The sequence below is a fragment of the Chelonoidis abingdonii genome, chromosome 9, assembly GCF_003597395.2.
Source record: "Chelonoidis abingdonii isolate Lonesome George chromosome 9, CheloAbing_2.0, whole genome shotgun sequence".
Taxonomy (NCBI): domain Eukaryota; kingdom Metazoa; phylum Chordata; order Testudines; family Testudinidae; genus Chelonoidis; species Chelonoidis abingdonii.
In genome coordinates this window covers 59,652,750-59,673,273 of record NC_133777.1, presented here as the reverse complement: position 1 = coordinate 59,673,273, position 20,524 = coordinate 59,652,750, and the positions used below count along the sequence as shown (strand labels likewise).

Sequence of the window (20,524 nt, the reverse complement as noted above, 5' to 3'; positions counted from 1 at the left end):
TCTGTGCTGGGTTTGAGATGAAAGGGGAGCAGCAAACACTTGTTCTTCTAATTTTTATGTTGTGATAGTTTTGTACAGAGTTCTGTATTAATTGAAATCTGCAGCAATTATTTGCTATCTAGAAGAATACTTTGGAGAGAGCACCACTGCCACTAGCTATGGTATGAACAGCCCTTCACTGATACAAGTAGCAGCAAGAGTGGACCGAGAGATCTGTGTAATATGCAACACATAAGTTTAGCTAGGGTCTGTGATGTAACTATGGAAATCAATGCCAGTACATCATTGTGTTTTGCCACCTTTGTTTATGGATATCTGTTTGCATCTTCCACTAATACATTGCTTCCTAAAGACAGATACTTAAAAGAGGAACAATGAAGCATCACTCTTGCAGTATGAAAATTTCAATATTTAAATCCATTTCACTGGAAAAAATGTCATTGGTAGCAGGAATAGTGTAATCATTTTAGGGTTACACTTTGTCACATAACTATCCTTAATTCCCTTCATGTGGGGATGCAAATTCTGTCTGGTACAGGTGTAGCTGAGCCCTAACCCCGTTAAAGGCCAGATAACTAACTACCTGTGACAGGGTCTTACTGCTTATTTTGACTTCAATGCTGACCTACCCACAATCCTCCTACCCATAATTCATCTTCCTCTGGCAGACTAAAGCATTTGGCACTCTGTCTGTAGTTCATAATTATTGTCCCCATTCCTCCTGTGGGTAATCTTAATGACATATTCTATTTAAAGAGACAATGCAAGTAAAAACAAAATAAATAGCTCTTAAAACAGATTTTAATTTTGAGGGTTCAGGTTTGTTCTAGTTTGATGTCTCCTTGAAATAAAACAACTTTAGTGCATGTAATCTGGAGTTAGTAGCATTGGTGCTTCAGCTGGTATAATTGAAATATCAAATTTGGGAATATTCACAGTATATTTTCCATTTCCACTGCTCAGCAGAGATCTGTTTGCAATGCCATATGGTGGTGGTGAGTTTTCTGGAGCAAGCCAATAGCAATGATACAGCAATGGCAGGATTGTTTAGTTAATTTGTGATAGCATAATTAATCAATATTTGTGCCACTATGGGTTCTGCAGATGATGTGATAGATGTACGTGGAATTTGCTTTCAGAAGCCCTAAGAAACTAACACTATTTTAGAATAAAATGTGATGGAGTGATAGTAAAGTTTTTGCAGGCCATAGGATGGCAAAGCTGTGGGAAACTTTGACACATTTCCTTTTCTGAAAACAAATGTTGAAAGCCAAACAGATAAAAGCAGAGCTTGGAAGCATGAGGATTTTGGAGCTTCTTCCATGCTTCAGCTATCTAAAAGCCAGTAATAGCTGGTTATATGTTTCCTCTCCTGAGGCATACTACCATCCTCTTATTAGTAGGGCTGATATTAATTATTGGCTGCAGTCTGACCATTTGTGTGGGAGGGGTATGTACTTCCAGTAAAAAAAGCTAGAGAAATCCAGAATAAGAGCTATGTTAAATCAAAAGATACTTGAATCCCAACAGTTTCCTCATGTATAAGGGTTATATTTAAAAACTTTGACGTCTGAAAAACTAGTGGTTGCACCAGTGTTCAGTATACCAGCATTACATCTCAGACCCACATCAATTGTCAGATGTTCATTTCAGTTTCATCACACTTTGACTCTGAACTTTTGTGTATCATATAAGTTCATTTCACTGCACATCTCTATTCACTTTCACAGACATACTTAACTAAATAAATAGGAATAAAAGTACCTAACCATTTAAGACAATACAAGAATACTTTTTATTATAGTCAGTATTTTACCTGCAGTTTTCAAGTTATGCAATATTATAATTGGAAAATGGAACTGTCCGGAAAACAGATGTAAATAAAGTTAGTGATTGAAGTTGCTTTTGTTTATGTTATGGTTGGACTATATATATTTTCTTAAGGACAAATATGAGATGTAATCATGAATCCTTATATATTCTACATGTCCAATTTTTTATGAAATTAGCACATTAGCTTTTACATAATCAGTAAAAATGCAGTGTTACCTATTGCAGTGTGTTCTTAGTCACTGGCACACTTATGCCGTCTTGTAGAAGAAAGGTCTAGCATATGTTAATTCTTCAAACAGATTGATGCTTGGTTACATTTACTACCATATTTGCCGATATTGCCAGTGTCAACTAAATCTATTGCTATATTTACATCATTAAGAGTCATTCCAATACAACAGTGGTTCCAAAACTGGGGTTCGTGAACCCTTGGGGGTTCACAAAATCTATCGGGGGTTCTCAGAAAAAAATTCTGTAATGGCAAACAGAGCTGTCCCTAGGGACTCTGGGCGCAAGGGCTGGCAGCCTGAGCCTGGGACCATGACTTTGTGGCAGAACAAGTTTAAGCTTTGTTGTAGTTGTGCATTGTTTGCCTTGACTGCTCAAGACCCGAATGCTTGTTGGAGGAACTCTTTAATAGAGTTGGTTCCTTAAATACCTTCATGCTGTTTCACATCTGGTACTCCTTGATGAAACATGTAGGAGGCTTAATCGAAGTGATAGGAGCAAAATTACTGAAATCTTGGAAAAGTGTTGCCGTTTTCATAGAATCATAGAATATCAGGGTTGGAAGGGACCTCAGGAGGTCATGTAGTCCAACCCCCTGCTCAAAGCAGGACCAATTCCGAACTAAATCATCCCAGCCAGGGCTTTGTCAAACCTGACCTTAAAACCTCTGAGGAAGGAGATTTTAGCAGCTCCCTAAGTAACCCATTTCAGTGCTTCACCACCCTCCTAGTGAAAAAGTGTTTCCTAATATCTAACCTAAACCTCCCCCACTGCAACTTGAGACCATTTCTCCTTGTTCTGTCATCTGGTACCACTGAGTCTAGATCCATCCTCTTTGGAACCCCCTTTCAGGTAGTTGAAAGCAGTTGTCAAATCCCTACTCATTCTTCTCTTCTGCAGACTTAACAATCCCAGTTCCCTCAGCCTCTCGTCATAAGTCATGTGCTCCAGCTCCCTAATAATTTTTGTTGCCCTTCGCTGGACACTCTCTCCAATTTTTCCATATCCTTCTTGTAGTGTGGGGCCCAAAACTGGACACGGTACTCCAGATGAGGCCTCACCAATGCCGAATAGAGGGAAATGATCACGTCCCTTGATCTGCTGGCAATGCCCCTGCTTATACAGCCCAAAATGCCGTTAGCCTTCTTGTCAACAAGGGCACACTGTTGACTCATATCCAGCTGGTCATCCACTGTAACCTCTAGGTCCTTTTCTGCAGAACTACTGCCTAGCCATTCGGTCCCTAGTCTGTTTTCATAATGTAATAAAATTAATAATGTAATGATAAATAATAATGTAATAATAAATAGTGTGTAATAAGCATGTCATAAAAAAATTATTTCTAAGAGCACCGCTTCTATCATTTATGCTCAGGTAAGGGAGAAAATCCCTGGAAACATTCATTTTTAGGAGGGTGTTCGTGAGATTTGATATTTTCTTGAAAGGGGTTCGCAGGTTGTTAAAGTTTGGGAACCACTGCAATACAATCACATCCCCTGAGTCAACACAGTTAGTTGGCAAAATGGCAGCATTTTGCTAGAAATTATGCAAGATTCATCACACCTGTTAGACACTAGTTCAAGAAATATGAAATCCTCTCTTCTCCTCCTTGCACATCGGAGTATTCTCAACACTTCTGGATTATGCTTTGTAGATCTGGAAATCATTGGTGAGATGCTTCCATGAAATGTGTGATCGATAGAAAGGGGGCAAAAATAGACAGAAAATAAATACATTAAGAGTTCGTTTTTTCAGAATTTTCGGTGAGGTCTCTCCAGTGGATCTATCGCCGTAAATTATTTGTATTTGTGGAATGAATGTCAAACTTTTTAAGTATCTCATTGGAAGTTAAAAGCATTTTACTTTTTAGGTACTTTGGCGGACCACGGGCCAAATCCAAACTGCCAGATGCTTTTGAATGGACCCTTAAATCTTTTTATTTGATGATGATGATTGCGTTGTGAAAAATGTTTCTCTGGAATCTGGACCTTGACTATACCTTGACCAAGAAATTTGGATCTTGACAAACAGTAATTGACTGCCCCAATCTAGAGTATGAAGCAGTGGGCGAGGAATAAAGGAACATGAATTCTAGTCCTTATCTGCCATTTATTTGCTTTGAGACCTTATGTAAACCATTTTACTTTCTGTGCCTCATTTTCTCTGTATTTAAATTGGTCCTTCCACCAGCTTTACAGAGGGAAATATTATGTAAATGATCAGTATTCTTTTTTCTTATTAGTAAAAATAAGTATTGTGATTTTTGGTCAGCATGTACATTGTGACAGGTTGGATCACAGAAACCCCCTGGAGGCTGCCAACTGATGTGCCAAGACTACTTCTGCCCCTGCTTTCCTGCTCTGGCAGCTTGGGACTTCAGAGCCCTTTTTGGTTTGAGCCAGACCCACTGCTGCAAACCAAGACCCAGGTCTGAACCACATCCCCTAATAGCTGTAGGCTTAATTGAAAGCAGCTTAACAGGTGTTCCTTTCTTTAACGCTCAGATGCCCAACTCTCAGTGGGGTCCCAAATAAATCCGTTTTACCATGTATAAAGCTTATACAGGGTAAACTCATAAATTGTTTGCCCTCTATAACGCTGAAAGAGACATGCACAGCTGTTTGCAATCCCAGGTATAAATACATACTCTGGGCTAATTAATAAGTAAAAAGTGATTTTACTAAATACAGAAAGTAGGATTTAAGTGGTTCCAAGTAGTAACAGACAGAACAAAGTGAATTACCAAGCAAAATAAAACAAAACATGCAAGTCTAACCTAATACAGTAATAAAACTGAATACAGATAAAATGTCACCCTCAGAGATGTTTCAATAAGTTTCTTTCACAGAGTGGACGCCTTCCTAGTCTGGGCATAATCCTTTCCCCTTGTTCCAGCTCAGGTGGTAGCCAGGGGATTTCTCATGATTGCAGCCTCCTTTATTCTGTTCCACCCCCTTATATAGCTTTGGCACAAGGCGGGAATCTTTTGTGTCTCTGGGTCACCACCCCCTTCCACTCCCCATCCCACTTCTAAATGGAAAAGCACCAGGTTAAAGATGGATTCCAGTTCAGGTGACGTGATCCTGAGGTGACTTCATTACCCACTTGCCAGCACACACATACAGGAAGACTTACAAGTAAAACAGAGCCATCTACAGACAATTGTCCTGGTTAATGGGAGCCATCAAGATTCCAAACCACCATTAATGGCCCACACTTTGCATAATTACTGTAGGCCCTCAGCGTTCTATTTCGTATTTCTAGTTTCAGATACAAGAATGATACATTCATACAAATAGGATGAACACACTCAGTAGATTATAAGTTTTGTAATGATACTTTACAAGAGACCTTTTGCATGAAGCATATTCCACTCATTAGCATATTCACACTCATTTGCATATTTTCATAAAATCATATAGAGTGCAATGTCACATATGTTGTCTCTAAATAACCAAACTTCATCAAATTAAATCTTACCTGTATGTCCTTTTTTCATAGCTGAAAACCTGTGTTAATCATGGAGCCATATTGTGCTGGTTTCAAGCATGTGCAACGGGACTGTGGAGTTCATCTCAAGCTTGTAAATGATGAGACACACAAAGCTAGAAATACACAACACTCCAAGCCTGGATCTTATGGTGTCAGTATTAGGGTCCAAGGAATTGATGGGCATCCCTATATAGTGCTAAACAACACAGAGAGGTGTTTGTCAGAAAACCCATCTTTACCTGAAAATGGACTGCAGGTTGCATCTCAGACAGTTAATAGGTCAGCTCCAAACTCCAATACTGCTCTTAAATTGGAGGAGAAAAATAGTGAAGCAATAAAGTTTCCTGGAATACAGTCCACAGAGCCCAGTATGTTTAAAAACCTAAAGCAAGCCAACATCAATGAAGGAGAGAATGGAGTCTCAGATTCTAAATATGGAATATTAAAACCCTCCAATTTGTTGAACTTTCAAAGGCATCCTGAGCTTTTACAGCCCTATGATCCAGAAAAAAATAACTTGAACTTGGATAGCTACCAATCTTCTGTGTGCAATAAGTCTAAATCTCTTGCAGATGAAGGCAAGATTGAAACAAAGCCTTGGACTTCTTCATCCAAAGTAGTGACCCTACAGAAAACCCCACAGCTTGTGGAGTCAGCCAAATCAAATGTGAAAACAATTCATTTGAACAGGTCCATAGCAGTGGAAGACCAAAATAAGCATGTGTCCAAGGGCCCCAGGGTTACTAGCACTCCAAATGAAGTGCATGTATTTGAGTCACTTTCATCTAGTGGAGGATCCCCACATATTAGCCCAACTGGTCAACCAGACGCAAGGAAAAGTAGACCAGATGTTCTTTCTTTCGGCAGACAAGATTCAGCTGGATCAGTATTGGATGGGTCACGAAGATCATCATCTTCATCAACCACTCCAACTTCTGCAAATTCCTTGTATAAGTTTTTACTTGATGACCAAGAGTATGCTATCTATGCAGACAATGTTAATCGACATGAAAACAGAAGGTATATCCCATTTTTGCCCGGAACAGGCCGTGATATTGACACTGGCTCAATTCCTGCAGTTGATCAACTAATTGAAAAGTTTGATAGGAAAATTGGTCCACAGAAAAGGGGTAGATCAGGAAAAAGGAACAGAATTCACCCAGATGATCGTAAAAGATCAAGAAGTGTTGACAGTGTACTGTCTTTAGGCCTGGAGGTGAATTCAGATTACTTAGATGAGTTTAGTAAAAATTTGGGTAAATCAACTGAGCACTTGCTAAGGCCATCAAAAATTTGCCTTCAGAAACAATTATCTCTTGAACAAACGTTGCCTTCCCCTGATACACAAGTTGCTGCTCGAACTGTCGGCAAACTGCAACCGACTGCTCAAGACATTCAGAACAACCATTACAATTCATTGCAACATCATAAAGAAAATAAAGTTAATGGAGCGAGTTTGATGTTTAGGTCATCCACATTTCCAGTGCAGAATAAAAAAGAGGAAGTTAAAATAGTAACTTCTACATTCTTGTTGCCAAATCGAATTACAATCCCGCCTGACCCAGGAACAAAGAAGATCTTAGTAAAAACATTTTCTTCCGCCCCAAATACACAGGTAACTTTTCAATATGAAACATTGTCTCTTAAGTTACCTGCACTGTGTAAGTCAAAGCTGTCTGATGTACACTGTATAAAATGCACATTTTCTGTGGGTTAAATCTTGCAGTTTATTGTTAGACCAAACTTCCCCGGTGTTTAGTGGAAGTTTGACCTCAGGAAGGGCTGCAGAATGGGTTTCAATAGCAGTAAATGTAAACAGTTATTCTCTGAGTAAGGCTATAGAAAGCCAAGTTTAAGGAACAGAGTCACATTCTTGTTTGGAGGAGGGAGAAGGGTGGGGATTAGGAGTGTTATTGTAAAAGAAATGTGTTATTGATGCTTAAAACATACTCACTGCAGCAAATAACAACATAAAGGAAAAGGTCCAAATGTGCATATTTTTAAACAAGTGTCTCTCCTGTCTGCTGAATTGTAGTATGCTCGTTTCTTTCAATGTCCCCAATGAAGTACTTGGTAATTTTAAGAATATAGGAAGATCAGTGACATTTTTTACGACTGTCAAAGTAAGAACAAGCACACTGTATCTTTCACTTATAAGGACTGATCTGAAACCCACTGAAGTCAATGGGAAAACTCCATGAACTACTTGTCTGGTAAAATTGCTATAGTAGAATCTCAGAGTTACAAACTGACCAGTCAGCCACACACATCATTTGGAACCAGAAGTATATAATCAACAGCAGTGACCCCCCCACCTCCCAAAAAGCAAATACTATACAGCAATGCTTCTCAAAGTTGGGCCGCCGCTTGTTCAGGGAAAGCTCCTGGCGGTCCGGGCAGGTTTGTTTACCTGCCGCATCCGCAGGTTCGGCTGATCGCAACTCCCACTGGCTGCGGTTTGCCGCTCCAGGTCAATGGGGGCTGTGGGAAGTGGTGCGGGCCGAGGGACCGGCTATGAGAAGCACTGCTGTACAGTACAGTACTGTGTTAAACGTAAACTACTAAAATATAAAGAGAAAGTCGTTTGTTTTTTTTTAAAGGTTTCAGAAGATATGGAAACTGTTTCTGTGCTTGTTTCCTTTAAATAAAGATAGTTAAAGGCAGCATTTTTATTCTGCATAGTAAAGTTTCAAAGCTGTTTTAAGTCCACTGTTCAGTTGTAAACTTTTGAAAGAACCATAACGTTTTGTTCAGAGTTACGAACGTTTCAGAGTTATGAGCAACTTCTATTCCTGAGGTGGTGTAACTCTGAGGTTCTACTATATATAGAATGGAGAAGTTCCAAGCAGAAGCAAAAGTGGGAAGCAAATCATTGAAAGAGTCTGTATTTTGATATCCAGCCTTGTGTTTTTAGGCAACTCCTGATCTGTTAAAGGGCCAGCAAGACCTCACACAACAAACAAATGAGGAGACAGCGAAACAGATCCTTTACAATTACCTTAAGGAAGGGTTAGTAAACTTCATTAACTTTTATAGCAGAAATTGGAGATTGTACCAGCTTGAGGATCTTAATTTAATTTTTTGGGAGAGGTTATCTGATCATTGGAAGTATGTACTTGTAATCTTCTGGATTTTTTTCAGATTCCTAATCTCCATAGCAGTCTGTTCCTATGTGTTTTATATTCAACATAAAATATTGTGATGCACTGAAAACAATTAAGTAGCAGCATATGATAGCTGAAAAATTACCATGGAGACTTCACCCTTAATATGAATATATAACAAAAAGAAAATTATTTTAAAACAACTTTTAAATTTTCTGTAAATACAGTTCTATAAGTATCCAATGCAGACGTCTTTGATTTGTTATGCAGAGTTAGTTGCCACTGGGACCACTGTCTTAGTAAAATGCTACCTTGTATTGGATGGATGGATGATGTATTCCTTCTTTCTTAAAGAAGTTATAAATTAAATACACTATCATTAAAATTATATTGTAAACCAAAAAGGATAAATTAATTAAAAATTATACCACTTCACTATTCTGAAGCTCACCAGTGTGCTTGAAGGTTATAAAGGATCTCAAAATTCCCATCTAATCAGAATGCATGTGCTGTATATTGTTCAGGATCAGATTAAATATACTTTTTAAAAAACTAAAAATAAATTTGTGGGTTGGTTAATTTAAAAAAAACGTGCATCTCCTGTGGTGTTAAAGTTCAGAAAATGTTTAAAAGCACAACACATGAATTGAGCATCACATAAACTATTCCTAAATTAGTGTATAAAAAGTGGACTGTACACCTAAAAGCGTGAGGTAAGTTCCCCTTGTCCTTTTCATCAAGTGCCTTCTCCAGGTGAAAGATTGTCACATTTTTTTGATGTTCTATATTCTGAAAGTAAACAATTTTAAAAAAGGGTGGGGGGCAGAGAATTTCTAACCGACACAATATACTTAACATTTCTATGCACCCCACCCCTCAAGCCTCTTAGGCTGTTGATTTAGCAGAGTTTCTGATACTTGTGATATCCCGGAATTAGGGTGTTGCGACAATTGGGACACAGCTGGCAGGACTATGAGGGACCTAAACTTTATTGTGTTAAAGTTTCAGGCAGCTTGTTCAATAACTTACATGCAGAACACCCATCATTGCTATATTGGCCTTCAGCTCAGAATTATAATCAAAGAGCCAAGTAATTTACCAGAAAATATTTGCAATTACATTTTTTAAATAATTTATTTAAAGTCTTTGTGGAATAGAAGTTTAAAATCTATTTCTAATTTGCTCCTAATTGATTTTATTATAATTTGGATGCTTGAGGTTTATTCCAGCCAGAGCAAAATCATTGGTATCCTAAATCATACCATTGTTTACTTACATTGTGTCCATGTTTCAGAAGCACTGATAATGATGATGCCACAAAGAGGAAGGTGAACTTGGTTTTTGAGAAGATCCAGACTTTAAAGTCAAGAGCTGCTGGAAGTGCACAAGTAAATAATCAAATCACTTTTGTTTGTGTGTTTCATAGCTATAAAATAGTAAAGTACAGAACTGGATATCATTGTCTAAAACCATGTACATGGTTTGTAAAAGGAGACTAGGATGTGCGTAATACACACAGTAGGTGAGTTTGAAAAGTTGCAAAAAAAGTTACAAGCTGGATTTGTATACTATGGCCCTGATCCAGCAAAGCACTTTAAGCATGCGAATAGCTTCACTGACTTCAGTGGGACTACTTGTGCTTAAGGTTAAGCATGTTCTTAAGTAATTTGCTGGACTGGGGTCTCTGTGAAAGATTACATACATTTTTAAATGTAAGAGTAGAGGAATCTACCATGTAGGACATCTCTAAGTGCATTTTGCAGTTGTGTGTCGGAGACCCAAATTAAGGAGTAACTAGGATTGCTGATTGTCTAATCACACAAACCCAAACACCCTTGCCCTGCCCCTTCCCTGAGGTCCTGCCCTGTCTCTTCTCTGAGGCCACATCCCATTCACTCCATCTCCCCCTCCCCTATCGCTTGCTTTCCCGACCCTCACTCACTTTCACCAGGCTGGGGCAGGGGGTTGGGGTAGAGGAGGGGGTGTGGACTCTGGGCTGAGGGGTTGGGCTGAAGGGTTCAGAGTGTTGGAGGGGGCTCCTGGGGCTGAGGGTTGGGGTGTAGGAGCGGGTGCGGGCTCTGGGAGGGAGTTTGGGTGGTGGAGGGGTCTCCGGGCTGAACCTGGGGCAGAGGGTTGGGGTGCGGGAGGGGGTACAGGGTGTAGGCTCTGGGAGGGAGTTTGGGTGTGGGGAGGGGGCTCTGGGCAGGGGGTTGGGGTGCAAGAGGGGATGAGGGATGCAGGCTCCGGCCAGGAGGTGCTTATCTTGGGCAGCGATGCAGCAGGGCTAAGACAGGCTCCCTGCCTGCCCTGGCCCCACACCACTCCCAGAAGTGGCAGGCATGTCACTGCGGCCCTGGGGAGGGCGGAAGGTGGCTCCACGTGCTGCCAGTGCCCACAAGCGCTGTCCCCACAGCTCCCATTAGCCACAGTTCCTCGTCACTGGGAGCTGCAGAGTCAGCACTGGGGGCAGGGGCAGTGTGTGGAGGAACATGCCAGCCGCTTTCGGTAGCGATGCGGAGCCAGGGCATGCAGGGAGCCTGCCTTAGCTCTGTGGTGCCTCTGAACTTTCAGTGCCTAATATCTCCTGGTTTGGCTTCAGTAGACTGTGGGATATAGGGTGTGATTCCGGGAGACTCCCGGCGAAACCAGGAGGGTTGTCAACCCTAGTAACATTGAGATACCTCATTACTGTTTGAAGGTTATATTCTCAATATCACCGTGGGTTAGTGCCGGGTTTACAATGGCGCCAGTGGCCCGTGCTCAGAAGGAGCCCTGGCCTGCTCCGCTTGTACTGCATCCCAAGACCCCACCAGCCCGCTGGCTCCCCACTGCCTATCACTTGCTCCTCAGGCCAAGGGCTCCTCTTTGCCCGTGGTCCCACCCTCCTGTTCCTCTCTGCCCCCTGGCTGGACCCCAGTGCACCTCCGGCTCTGGGCAGTCTCTGCTTCCCACCATCTGTGGGGCCCCACCTGACTCCCTGGAGCTGAGCTGCCTGGGACTGGTGCAGAAGCCCGGCTAGTCTCAGCCAGGTGGCGGGGAATGACAATGTGGGGGCTTGGCTGGGCCCCTCCAGGCAAGTGGGTCCTGAGGGAGCCCAGACGAGGCAGGCCCTGGCCTAGCTGATCATGCCACTCCTGAGAGACCGGGGTGATTCCCGGCACCCAGGACCAGCTCTGGCTGCATTGCTGGCTCAGCCCAGCAGACACAGTCACCTCCCAGCAGGGCCAGTGAGTGTGGCCGGAAGGCAGGGGGTGGGGAGTGGGTCTCGGGGGGTGCTGGGCTGTGAGGTGGTGGGGAAGATCTGTGTGTGTTGGGGCACTAGGGAATAGAGGTTCTGTCGGGGGTGCTGTGCAGTTGTGGTGGGCAGGGCCGTCTTTAGGCAGATGCAGCATATGCAGCTGTATAGGGCACTCAAAAATTTGGGGCACCACCGGGACAGCAAATAAGAGCGGGTTGGCTCCCGCACACCCAGTGCATGCTGCAGCCTCCTCAGGCTGGGGCTGTATTCACAGAGCAGAATGTGCCAGCATGGCACATTCTAGATGAGGGAGAGGGTACAGGGGTCTCTGCAGGGAACTGTGACTCTCCGCTTCTGTGAGGCTTGATGTCCTCTGGTGCCTCGTCCCTCCCCTCTCCCCCCCCCGCGGGCTGTGAGCCCAGGTTGCTGCAGTGTCTGCTGCATATGAAGCTCAGTGTGTGTTAGCATTGGGTGGGGATTCTTCTGGGGGTCTGCAGGTGAGGGTGGTGGCTGTGCCCCAAGTCGAGCATAGGGGCACCAGTTTAATAATATTGCGTTGGGCCCCATAAATCCTAAGGATGGCCCTGGTGGTAGGGCTGTGGGCAGGGACGCGCTGGGCAAGGGTGGTGTTGTGCACGATGCTGTGTATTTGTGGGGAGGTTGGGGGAGGTGCTTGGCATAGTGGGTCCAGGGGGGCTCTGGCCATAGGGAATCGGGGGAGGGGGTTTCCGGTGTTGATTGTGGGTGCTGTGTGGCGCAGCACATGCCCGCCCCCAAGGGGAAGGTGGGCCACTGTGTGTCTGGCAACTGCCAGTTTGTAAATAGTGCCCATGCCATGCCCATTGCCTCTGGCTGGCCCCTCGCCCTGGGGACTAACGTCCCCATCCCATGCTCCATTGCCTACGTGGGGGCCCACAAATACATTTAAAAGGTTAACCCGGTCCTGCTGTGGGTGGGTATTTGTGATGTACTGAAGGTATTTTCCAGTGGTTGTGGCTATGTGGTGGAAGAGAGAGAGGAGACTTGTGTGAACTCTTAAAAGAAATTTCTGCTAATGTCTCATATGCATTGAAAAGTGATTGTGTTAAAGGAAAGGTTGTTGTTTATTGCTGTTGAAAAGAATGCTGAATGTCCCCTCGTTACAATGGCATGAATTGCTGTTTCTACTGTGTGTGTTTTAAATAAAGAATTTGTCTATGATGTTGTTTAAAAGCAATAGTGCAGTAATATAATTTGACAGTCTGCATATTCAAAAAATAAATGTTACTATTACCTGCCAAGATATCAGTTGTGTTTTTTTAATTCTAAAAGAAACCTGAAAAAAGCTTATTTGCTACTATGTTATTGATCAGAGGACTGTATTTGAAGTACCTTATCAATTTATTTTATTTTAAATTATAGGGGATCAGAATGAAAATATAAAATACAAGTGTATAATTATAAAAAGTATCTGTCCAAATTCTGCCCTCAGAACCATATACTCATCTCCCAGTGATGTCTGTCAAAGGTGCACGAAGTAATCTCAGAGTGGAATTTGGCCTGAAGTATTAGTGGTTTATTCAATTGCTGTTTATTGAGTTTTTGTTTTTTAGAGCTTTACAATGCACACATGGTTCTTTTGAGATTTTTTCTGTGCTACTGGAAATAGGCCTAGAGTAAGCAGCAAGAAGTTGAACAAGAATTACATCCTATCTCAAACCATATTAAAACTGTCCCATGGTAACTTTCATAATTCTGGCTAATTATAAAAAACAAATTATCACTATGTTTTTTATTAGTTCTGTCAGTGGTTTAAATTTTAAAAGGAAATCAAAAAGATTATATCTTGGACTTTTAGGATTAAATATCTCTGTTTAATTGTAGGGTTCTAATTCTTCAACTGAAGTCAAAGCATTGCTGGAACAAAAAACAGAACTAGAGACCAAGGTTGCAGAGCTACAGAAAAAGCTGGATCTAGAAATTAGGGTATCATATTTTATTACTTACATTATAAAGACTAGAAGTAGTATTGCAAATGTGATGTTCTAAACAAGTGACAATCAACCTGATAAAGCTAACATTTTCTTTTATGTAAGATTTATGCTAAACTTCCCAGTAAACATTCTGTCCCTAAACTAATGATTGTGAATGCTTTGTAAACTTTGTGTGCTAATGTAATATGGGGCTTTGAATTTTGGAACTTTTATGTGAATTTTGGAACTTTTATGCTGGGGTTATGAGCTCAAGACCTAGAAGATTCTGTGGGTTTCTCATAATTCCTACATTTAAAAAAATATCATTATTTATATATCAGTAAATATATGGTAAATTATGCTAATATTCTCATATTAGTGGGTGGAATTTGCATAAGTGCTTAATATATCAGACAAGTGTGACCATTTTGCCTCATATAGTTACACTTTTGCTTATATGGAAAATTCTTTTTTTAAAGAGTGAGCTTTTCTAAAAATAATCTCTCCCCATTGTTTGCTTCACATAGCCCTTGGGATGCCATGTTGGAGAATTACATAAATGAAACTTTCTTAAATAGCTGCAAAAGTAAAGCTTTAAAAAAATCTTTGTAACTATGGTGAGACGTATTTAGTGTAGGAGATATACTGTATTAATTCAGGTAGTTACTGATAAAACAGGTATAGCATTTGTTTTCAGTCTGGAACTTGAAATGATTAAGTGCTAAAAAGCACTGAAGACGCTATAAAAGCAACTTAGTTGTAATAGATTATAATGTGCTTTAAGTCTGTGATAGCTATCAGTGTAGAGAGACTGACTGACTAATACTGAGACGCCTTTCCTTTTCATGTTTCTAATAAGAGTCCAGAAGCCATGCTTATCTTCTCCAATACAGGTCTTGTTATGAGATTTCATAGTCTAAGTAGTTCATTCTTTTTCCGTCACAACATTAAAGTATTGAGTGACCCTTTTCATACCTTTAAAAATGGGGCCTTTTGTTTTGTTGTTAGCATTTTACCTCAGCTTAATACTTTCAATGTGTACAATTTAGAATCAGCAAAATGTCAAAGAAGAGAGAGACACAACGAGAGCAACTCTGAAAGATCTACAACAGCAACTTGACAAAAGTGTACAAGAAAAAGATGCCTTAAAAAAGCATCTAGGAGAAAGCGAGAAGGAACTCAGGCAAAACTTAGAGGAGTGAGTTTCTTGTAGAAAACCTTTTTGTGGAGTTTGTTCCTCTATTAAATATTGCAGATTAAATTTATCTATCACTCCCTCCCGCCCTCTGCCCCTCCCACCCCCCCCAAGTTTATGCTTAGGAGACACTAACCCAATACAATAGCAAATAGTGCTACTCTTATTATTACTTGAAGTGTTTAAACTATTACCTCAAAACTTACCATCTGGGGGCATTTGAGGCAAAACTAAGATTTGTTTTTTTTAATTTAAATATTTGTTTTAATGAGGGTTGTACTTATGGTGCATGGTCATCCAGTACAGATAGGTTTTTTAAGACACAGAAGTGCATGAGCACTACAGCCAACAATGTTGTCAATGAAAAGGATTAAGTCTAAAATAAAGTTCAGTTTTCCACATGTGCATATTTGCTGCATTAGAGAATATCCCATTTTTACCATTAGAGTGAAGACAAAGTCTCATTCTCCTTTGTGGGGGAGATGACCAATCTGCCCTGCATAGCTTCCACTATTATTGCCTCATTCGATCCCATCCCAGGCTGGGAGAGTGAGAGCAGAGTTTTATGGTACTTGAAAAACAATTTTAACACCACTATAAACCTAAACATTTCTTTCCCCCCTTGATGAGACTTTTTCAAGTGAAGATGGAACGGGAACAACACCAGACTGAAATTAGGGACCTTGAAGACCAGCTCTCTGAAATGCATGATGAATTGGATAATGCAAAGCATGCTGTGGATGGAGAGAAAGAGGTTCTAATAGAGGTCAGTAATAAAAAAAGCTCAAGAATAATGTGTTTGACGATATCCTGAACAGTTGTGTCTATGTCCCATTGAATGGGAGTTGTGGAAACAAGTATCTAACGTTAAAGACGGTCAGCTAGTAGATACTGGCTTCCCCTTTATATAGAGGACTCTGGGATGAGATATGAACTGCTTTGGTGTTTATCTTTCAACTTGTGGTCAGTGCTCTCTTTGTAGGACATGAAAGTACACTACTGAGACACAGCAGACTAAGAAAACATAGTAACTTTCATGTAAAGTATTTTGTTGCAGTTTTAAAAATCCCCCAAACAAATCTGCCAGAGTTCTCAATAGAAAAGACTCTGATGAGCACAGAATGGCTTGAGTAAAACTTCTGGGAGCCAAAGATATCCTTCATTTAACTGATGTGAAAAGCACACATGCAATCTGTGGTGTGACAGATACAGCAGAGTAATCTTTCAGGCCAATTATGTCCTTCATCATGGCTTTTATTTTCTGAGGATTTTAGCACGAGGTTTATAAGCTAGCTTTACATTGATAGAAAAGAAAACAGAGAAATACCTACAGTCTGGGTTCCTACCTCAGCCCTGTAGTGAATGAGTGTAGCACGTTCATTGAAGGATCTTAATTCATATTTGTAAAATGGTTTAAGCCTGCTGGTCCTGCGGCTCCGGCATGCCTGTGGGAGGTCCACCGAAGCCGCGGGACCAGCAGACCCTCTGCAGGCATGCTGCCAAAGGCTGCCTGCCTGCCTGCCGCCCTCCCAGCGACCGGCAGAGCACCCCCTGCGGCATGCCGCCCTAAGGACGCGCTTGGCGTGCTAGGGCCTGGAGTGAGTCTGGGGCTGATCCAGGAATAGAGTTAAGCTCTATCTATTAGAGCACATTTCTTTAATACAAGACTATAAAGAAAAGCTGACCACAGCAAAGAAAGTAAGAAGCACATTGTCACATCATTGCTTAAATATGCATGAAGAGCAATAAATGAAAATGTTACTTCGGAGGTGGCTGTAACAAAAACATGCAGGAGGAGTAGAAAAGAGAGGAGAGCAGTACCCAATCATCAACAAACATCTAGGAGACTTACTGTGCTCTGTGTGAAAATTAGCAAGGCCTGCGAGAGAAGCAGCAGAGCCAGTTGAGATGACACAGCTGAACCAAGGAGAAGATACTTTTTTATCATATCCTGTAACTGAAACACCATAGTTGTATAGAAACTGATTATGCGCTTTCCATTATCCATTTGCTAGAACCAGATAAAAAAGAGGTGTTTTAATTTGAGGGTTTTCTAAATGTTTTTAGGAGCTGATGCAAATGAAGCAGGATCTGCAAGAAATATTCATGACAAAAGAACAACAAGAAGAAATATTGAGAAAAAGAGAACGGGAACTGACTGCTTTAAAAGGAGCGTTGAAAGAAGAAGTATCTAACCATGACCTGGAGATAGATAAACTTAAAGAACAACATGACAAAGAACTTCAGAATCTAAGAGAGGCTCTAGAAGAAGCAAGAAAGGTGAGCTTAATGGTAACAATGCATTTTTGTGAGAAAAAATTAACCTGTGCTAGGCTTTTTGAATTATATGCTTTCAAATCCTGCTCTGACCTCAGCACAATAAATAAAGTTTTGAGCTAGATTGGGGTGGCCAACCTGTGGCTCTGAAGCCACATGTGGCTCTTCAGAAGTTAATATGTGGCTCCTTGTATAGGCACCGACTCGGGGGCTGGAGCCACAGGCACCAACTTTCCAATGTGTGTGTGTGGGTGGGGGGGGGGGTGCTCACTGCTCAACCCCTGGCTCTGCCACAGGCCCTGAAGCTCCCATGCCCTCACTCCTCCCCCTCCGTCCTGGAGCCTCCTGCATGCCAGGAAACAGCTGATCCAGAGGTGCAAGGAGGGAGGGGAGGCGCTGATCGGCGGGGCTGCCAGTGGGCGGGAGGTGCTGGGGAGCTGACGTACTACTGGGGCTCTTTGGCAATGTACATTGGTAAATTCTGTCTCCTTCTCAGGCTCAAGTTGGCCACCCCTGAGCTGGATCCTCAGCTGGTGTACTTCACTAATTTCTGTGGAGCTATGCTGATTTACAATAGATGAAATTCTGACCCAAAGTGAAATGATTATTTACCACTTGCTTAATTTTGCTTCTCTGTAGACAGTGAAAGAGAGTGTATGACAGAAGGGTGTGGTAGACCCAATGGCATGACTGAAACACTGAGGGTTGTCTTTAGATTGTCAAATGCATCTTGCTCACCAAAGATGATAATAAAGTAGTCTTTCTGGACAGGACCAGGAGTCTTTCTGAGAAGTGTGAATCTGGTGCTGTTCTCCAGAGGGATCCTTCCAGAAGCTTCTCAGGATACAAAGCAACTGGGAGTCTTTGTACGCTTTTTCTAAGTGTTTTCATAGAACTTGAATTTTGTTCTTATGGCAGGAGGTTGGTGTGTCCATTAAGTTTGGGAGTTCCGAAATGAAACATACCATGGCCCTTTCCAAAATGGTACCACCCAGCCTTGTGCATAGTATTGTAATCATAGTAGACAGGAATCAGTTATGTTTAGGGAGTGGAGGGATTTCAAAATAGTTTTGCAGGCCCAATCAAAAATGCTCAGGTTAGCTCTGAACTACTCACCTGTTCTGTATATCTTTTGGTACTAGGTGACTTGTGAGTATCTTGATATTACTGGACCAAAATATACTGAAAAAAGAAAATAAAATTAGGCTTTTGAAGGAAGGCTCTGTTTTATGTCTAGTGCGAGGGGAAAATACGTTTATAGAAAAAGCTGTGAATGGCACTGTTTATTTGTTATTTCTGATACAAGTACAATTTATTTGAATGGTTTAAAAACTGAGATATTTAGATGTTTACACACATCAGTTTATTTGTAGAGTGCAGTACCTCTTGAGTTTGTCTGGCTGACCAAATTTGTCATTTTCCTTTATCTGCATGCTCATATTGATATATTTGCTTCACGGTTAGCTGCTTCAAGTAAATTAGTCTTTTTTTAAAAGAGAGAGAGAACTGGAACTCTTAAAATCATTTTTTTATTATACAATAATTGTTCTGACAGCTGAACCCCAATGAACCATCTTTCAAAGGTACTCCATAGTAATTTACTGTATTTCAGTTATGGAGCTGTAATTGCAAATGACAGGAAATGAATGAGTAGTCTGTTTGATACAACAATAAAGCAGTCTGGGAAACAGCTCTATAACTGGGTTGCTGTGGCTAAGAGGTAGTTTATAAATAGCTATTCTTTTCTTGCCTGGCATAGACTCTGATAGTTTAATCTGATGTACAAAAGTGAAACTTAATTCATTTTCATTGCTCTCAGGGCACCTCCTGCTCTGTCTTTTTACTTTCAGTGATTTTCTGTTATTTAACTAAAACAGTTTATCACAATGGTTACAAGAATTTTTATTCTTCAAATGATTAGCAAGCAAAAACGAGAGGGAAAGAACATTTGACTAAGACCAGTTGTGGTATGTTTGACAGATCGTCTATCAGGAGACTATAACTTGCCTTTTGAGGGGGATAGACTCTGCTGTAATGGGTCATTTCCATATCTTGACTACTATTATCTTATAAATGACTCAATTTATTAGTCTCACAACTATGTGGTGGATACACAACCATCTACTATGAAAAGCATAGTTTATATAAGAGAAGTTGTATTGACCTGTTTGTGGTGTTTGCATTATTAGAGAATGGAAAGATTTACATTGTAGGACAGGATACAGGAAGTTTACATTAAAGGTTGCTGAAGAGAGTCATTGTATTGTATGTAATGAATCAAGCAGATGTGTAAATACTGTAGGAATAGTTTACACATAGGAGGAAGGAATACTGGTATCTTGTACATGGGGCTACATGGGCATCAGTGTGCATGCAGGGTTGTTTGTTTTTCGTGTTGCATCCCTGGCCTCACATTCCCTGTACCAAATAATGTTGTTTATAATTTGTCCTAGCCTTAAAAGGAACTGTTTTCCCTGCAAACAGGAAGAGATCTTTATAGCAATCCTAGATCAATAGAAATGTTTTCCACTCTTGCAGATACCAAGTGGATTGGCAGGTAGAGTACTGAGCTCTTACAGTATGCATGACTAGCACACCACTTGTATGTCTTTCATATCAGGTTAGAACATAGCCAGGGTAATCTGATGGGACTCCTGTCATGGTACAATTCCCCAATCTGAACCTTAGCGTCCAAGAGATGGGGTACCAGCATGAATTCCTCTTAGCTTAATTACTAGCTTAGAACCTGTAGCGCTGCCACCAACCAGGAATTCCAGTGCCTGGTACACTCTGGTCCCCCCAAAACCTTGCCTGGGGAGCCCCAAGACCCAGACCTTCTGGATCTTAACACAAGGAAAGTAAACCCTTTCTCCCACCGTTGACTCTCCCAGGCTTCCCCTCCCTGGGTTACCCTGGAAGATCACTGTGATTCAAACGGCTTGAATCACAAAACAGAGAGGAAAATTCACCTTTCCCTCTCCTTCTCTTTCCCCCTCCCAGACTCTCCCTGAGACAGAAAGTAATCCTATCACAGAGAGAAATTAGCCTTTCTCTCCCCCTTCCCTCCTTTCTCCCCACCAATTCCCTGGTGAATCCAGACCCCGTCCTCTGGGGTCTCACCAGAATAAAAAAACAGTCAGGTTCTTAAACAAGAAACTTTTAATTAAAGAGAGAAAAACAGTAAAAATTATCTTTGTAAATTTAA

General features: G+C 41.2%; 1 protein-coding gene across 3 annotated transcripts in view; it reads left to right on the top strand.

Moving 5' to 3' along the window:
- Positions 1-20,524, top strand: part of CGNL1 (cingulin like 1) — a 113,126-nt gene that overhangs the window by 36,012 nt on the left and 56,590 nt on the right. For 2 of the 3 annotated variants that reach the window (XM_032774111.1, XM_032774109.1), the window contains exons 2-8: positions 5,563-7,168; positions 8,468-8,562; positions 9,952-10,045; positions 13,759-13,860; positions 14,897-15,045; positions 15,673-15,808; positions 17,110-17,322. In XM_032774111.1, coding sequence (XP_032630002.1) covers positions 5,582-7,168; positions 8,468-8,562; positions 9,952-10,045; positions 13,759-13,860; positions 14,897-15,045; positions 15,673-15,808; positions 17,110-17,322 — 2,376 coding nt within the window. In that variant the 5' untranslated portion in view covers positions 5,563-5,581. The remainder of the gene's footprint in view (positions 1-5,562; positions 7,169-8,467; positions 8,563-9,951; positions 10,046-13,758; positions 13,861-14,896; positions 15,046-15,672; positions 15,809-17,109; positions 17,323-20,524) is intronic. The other variant, XM_032774112.1, reaches the window with a different exon arrangement.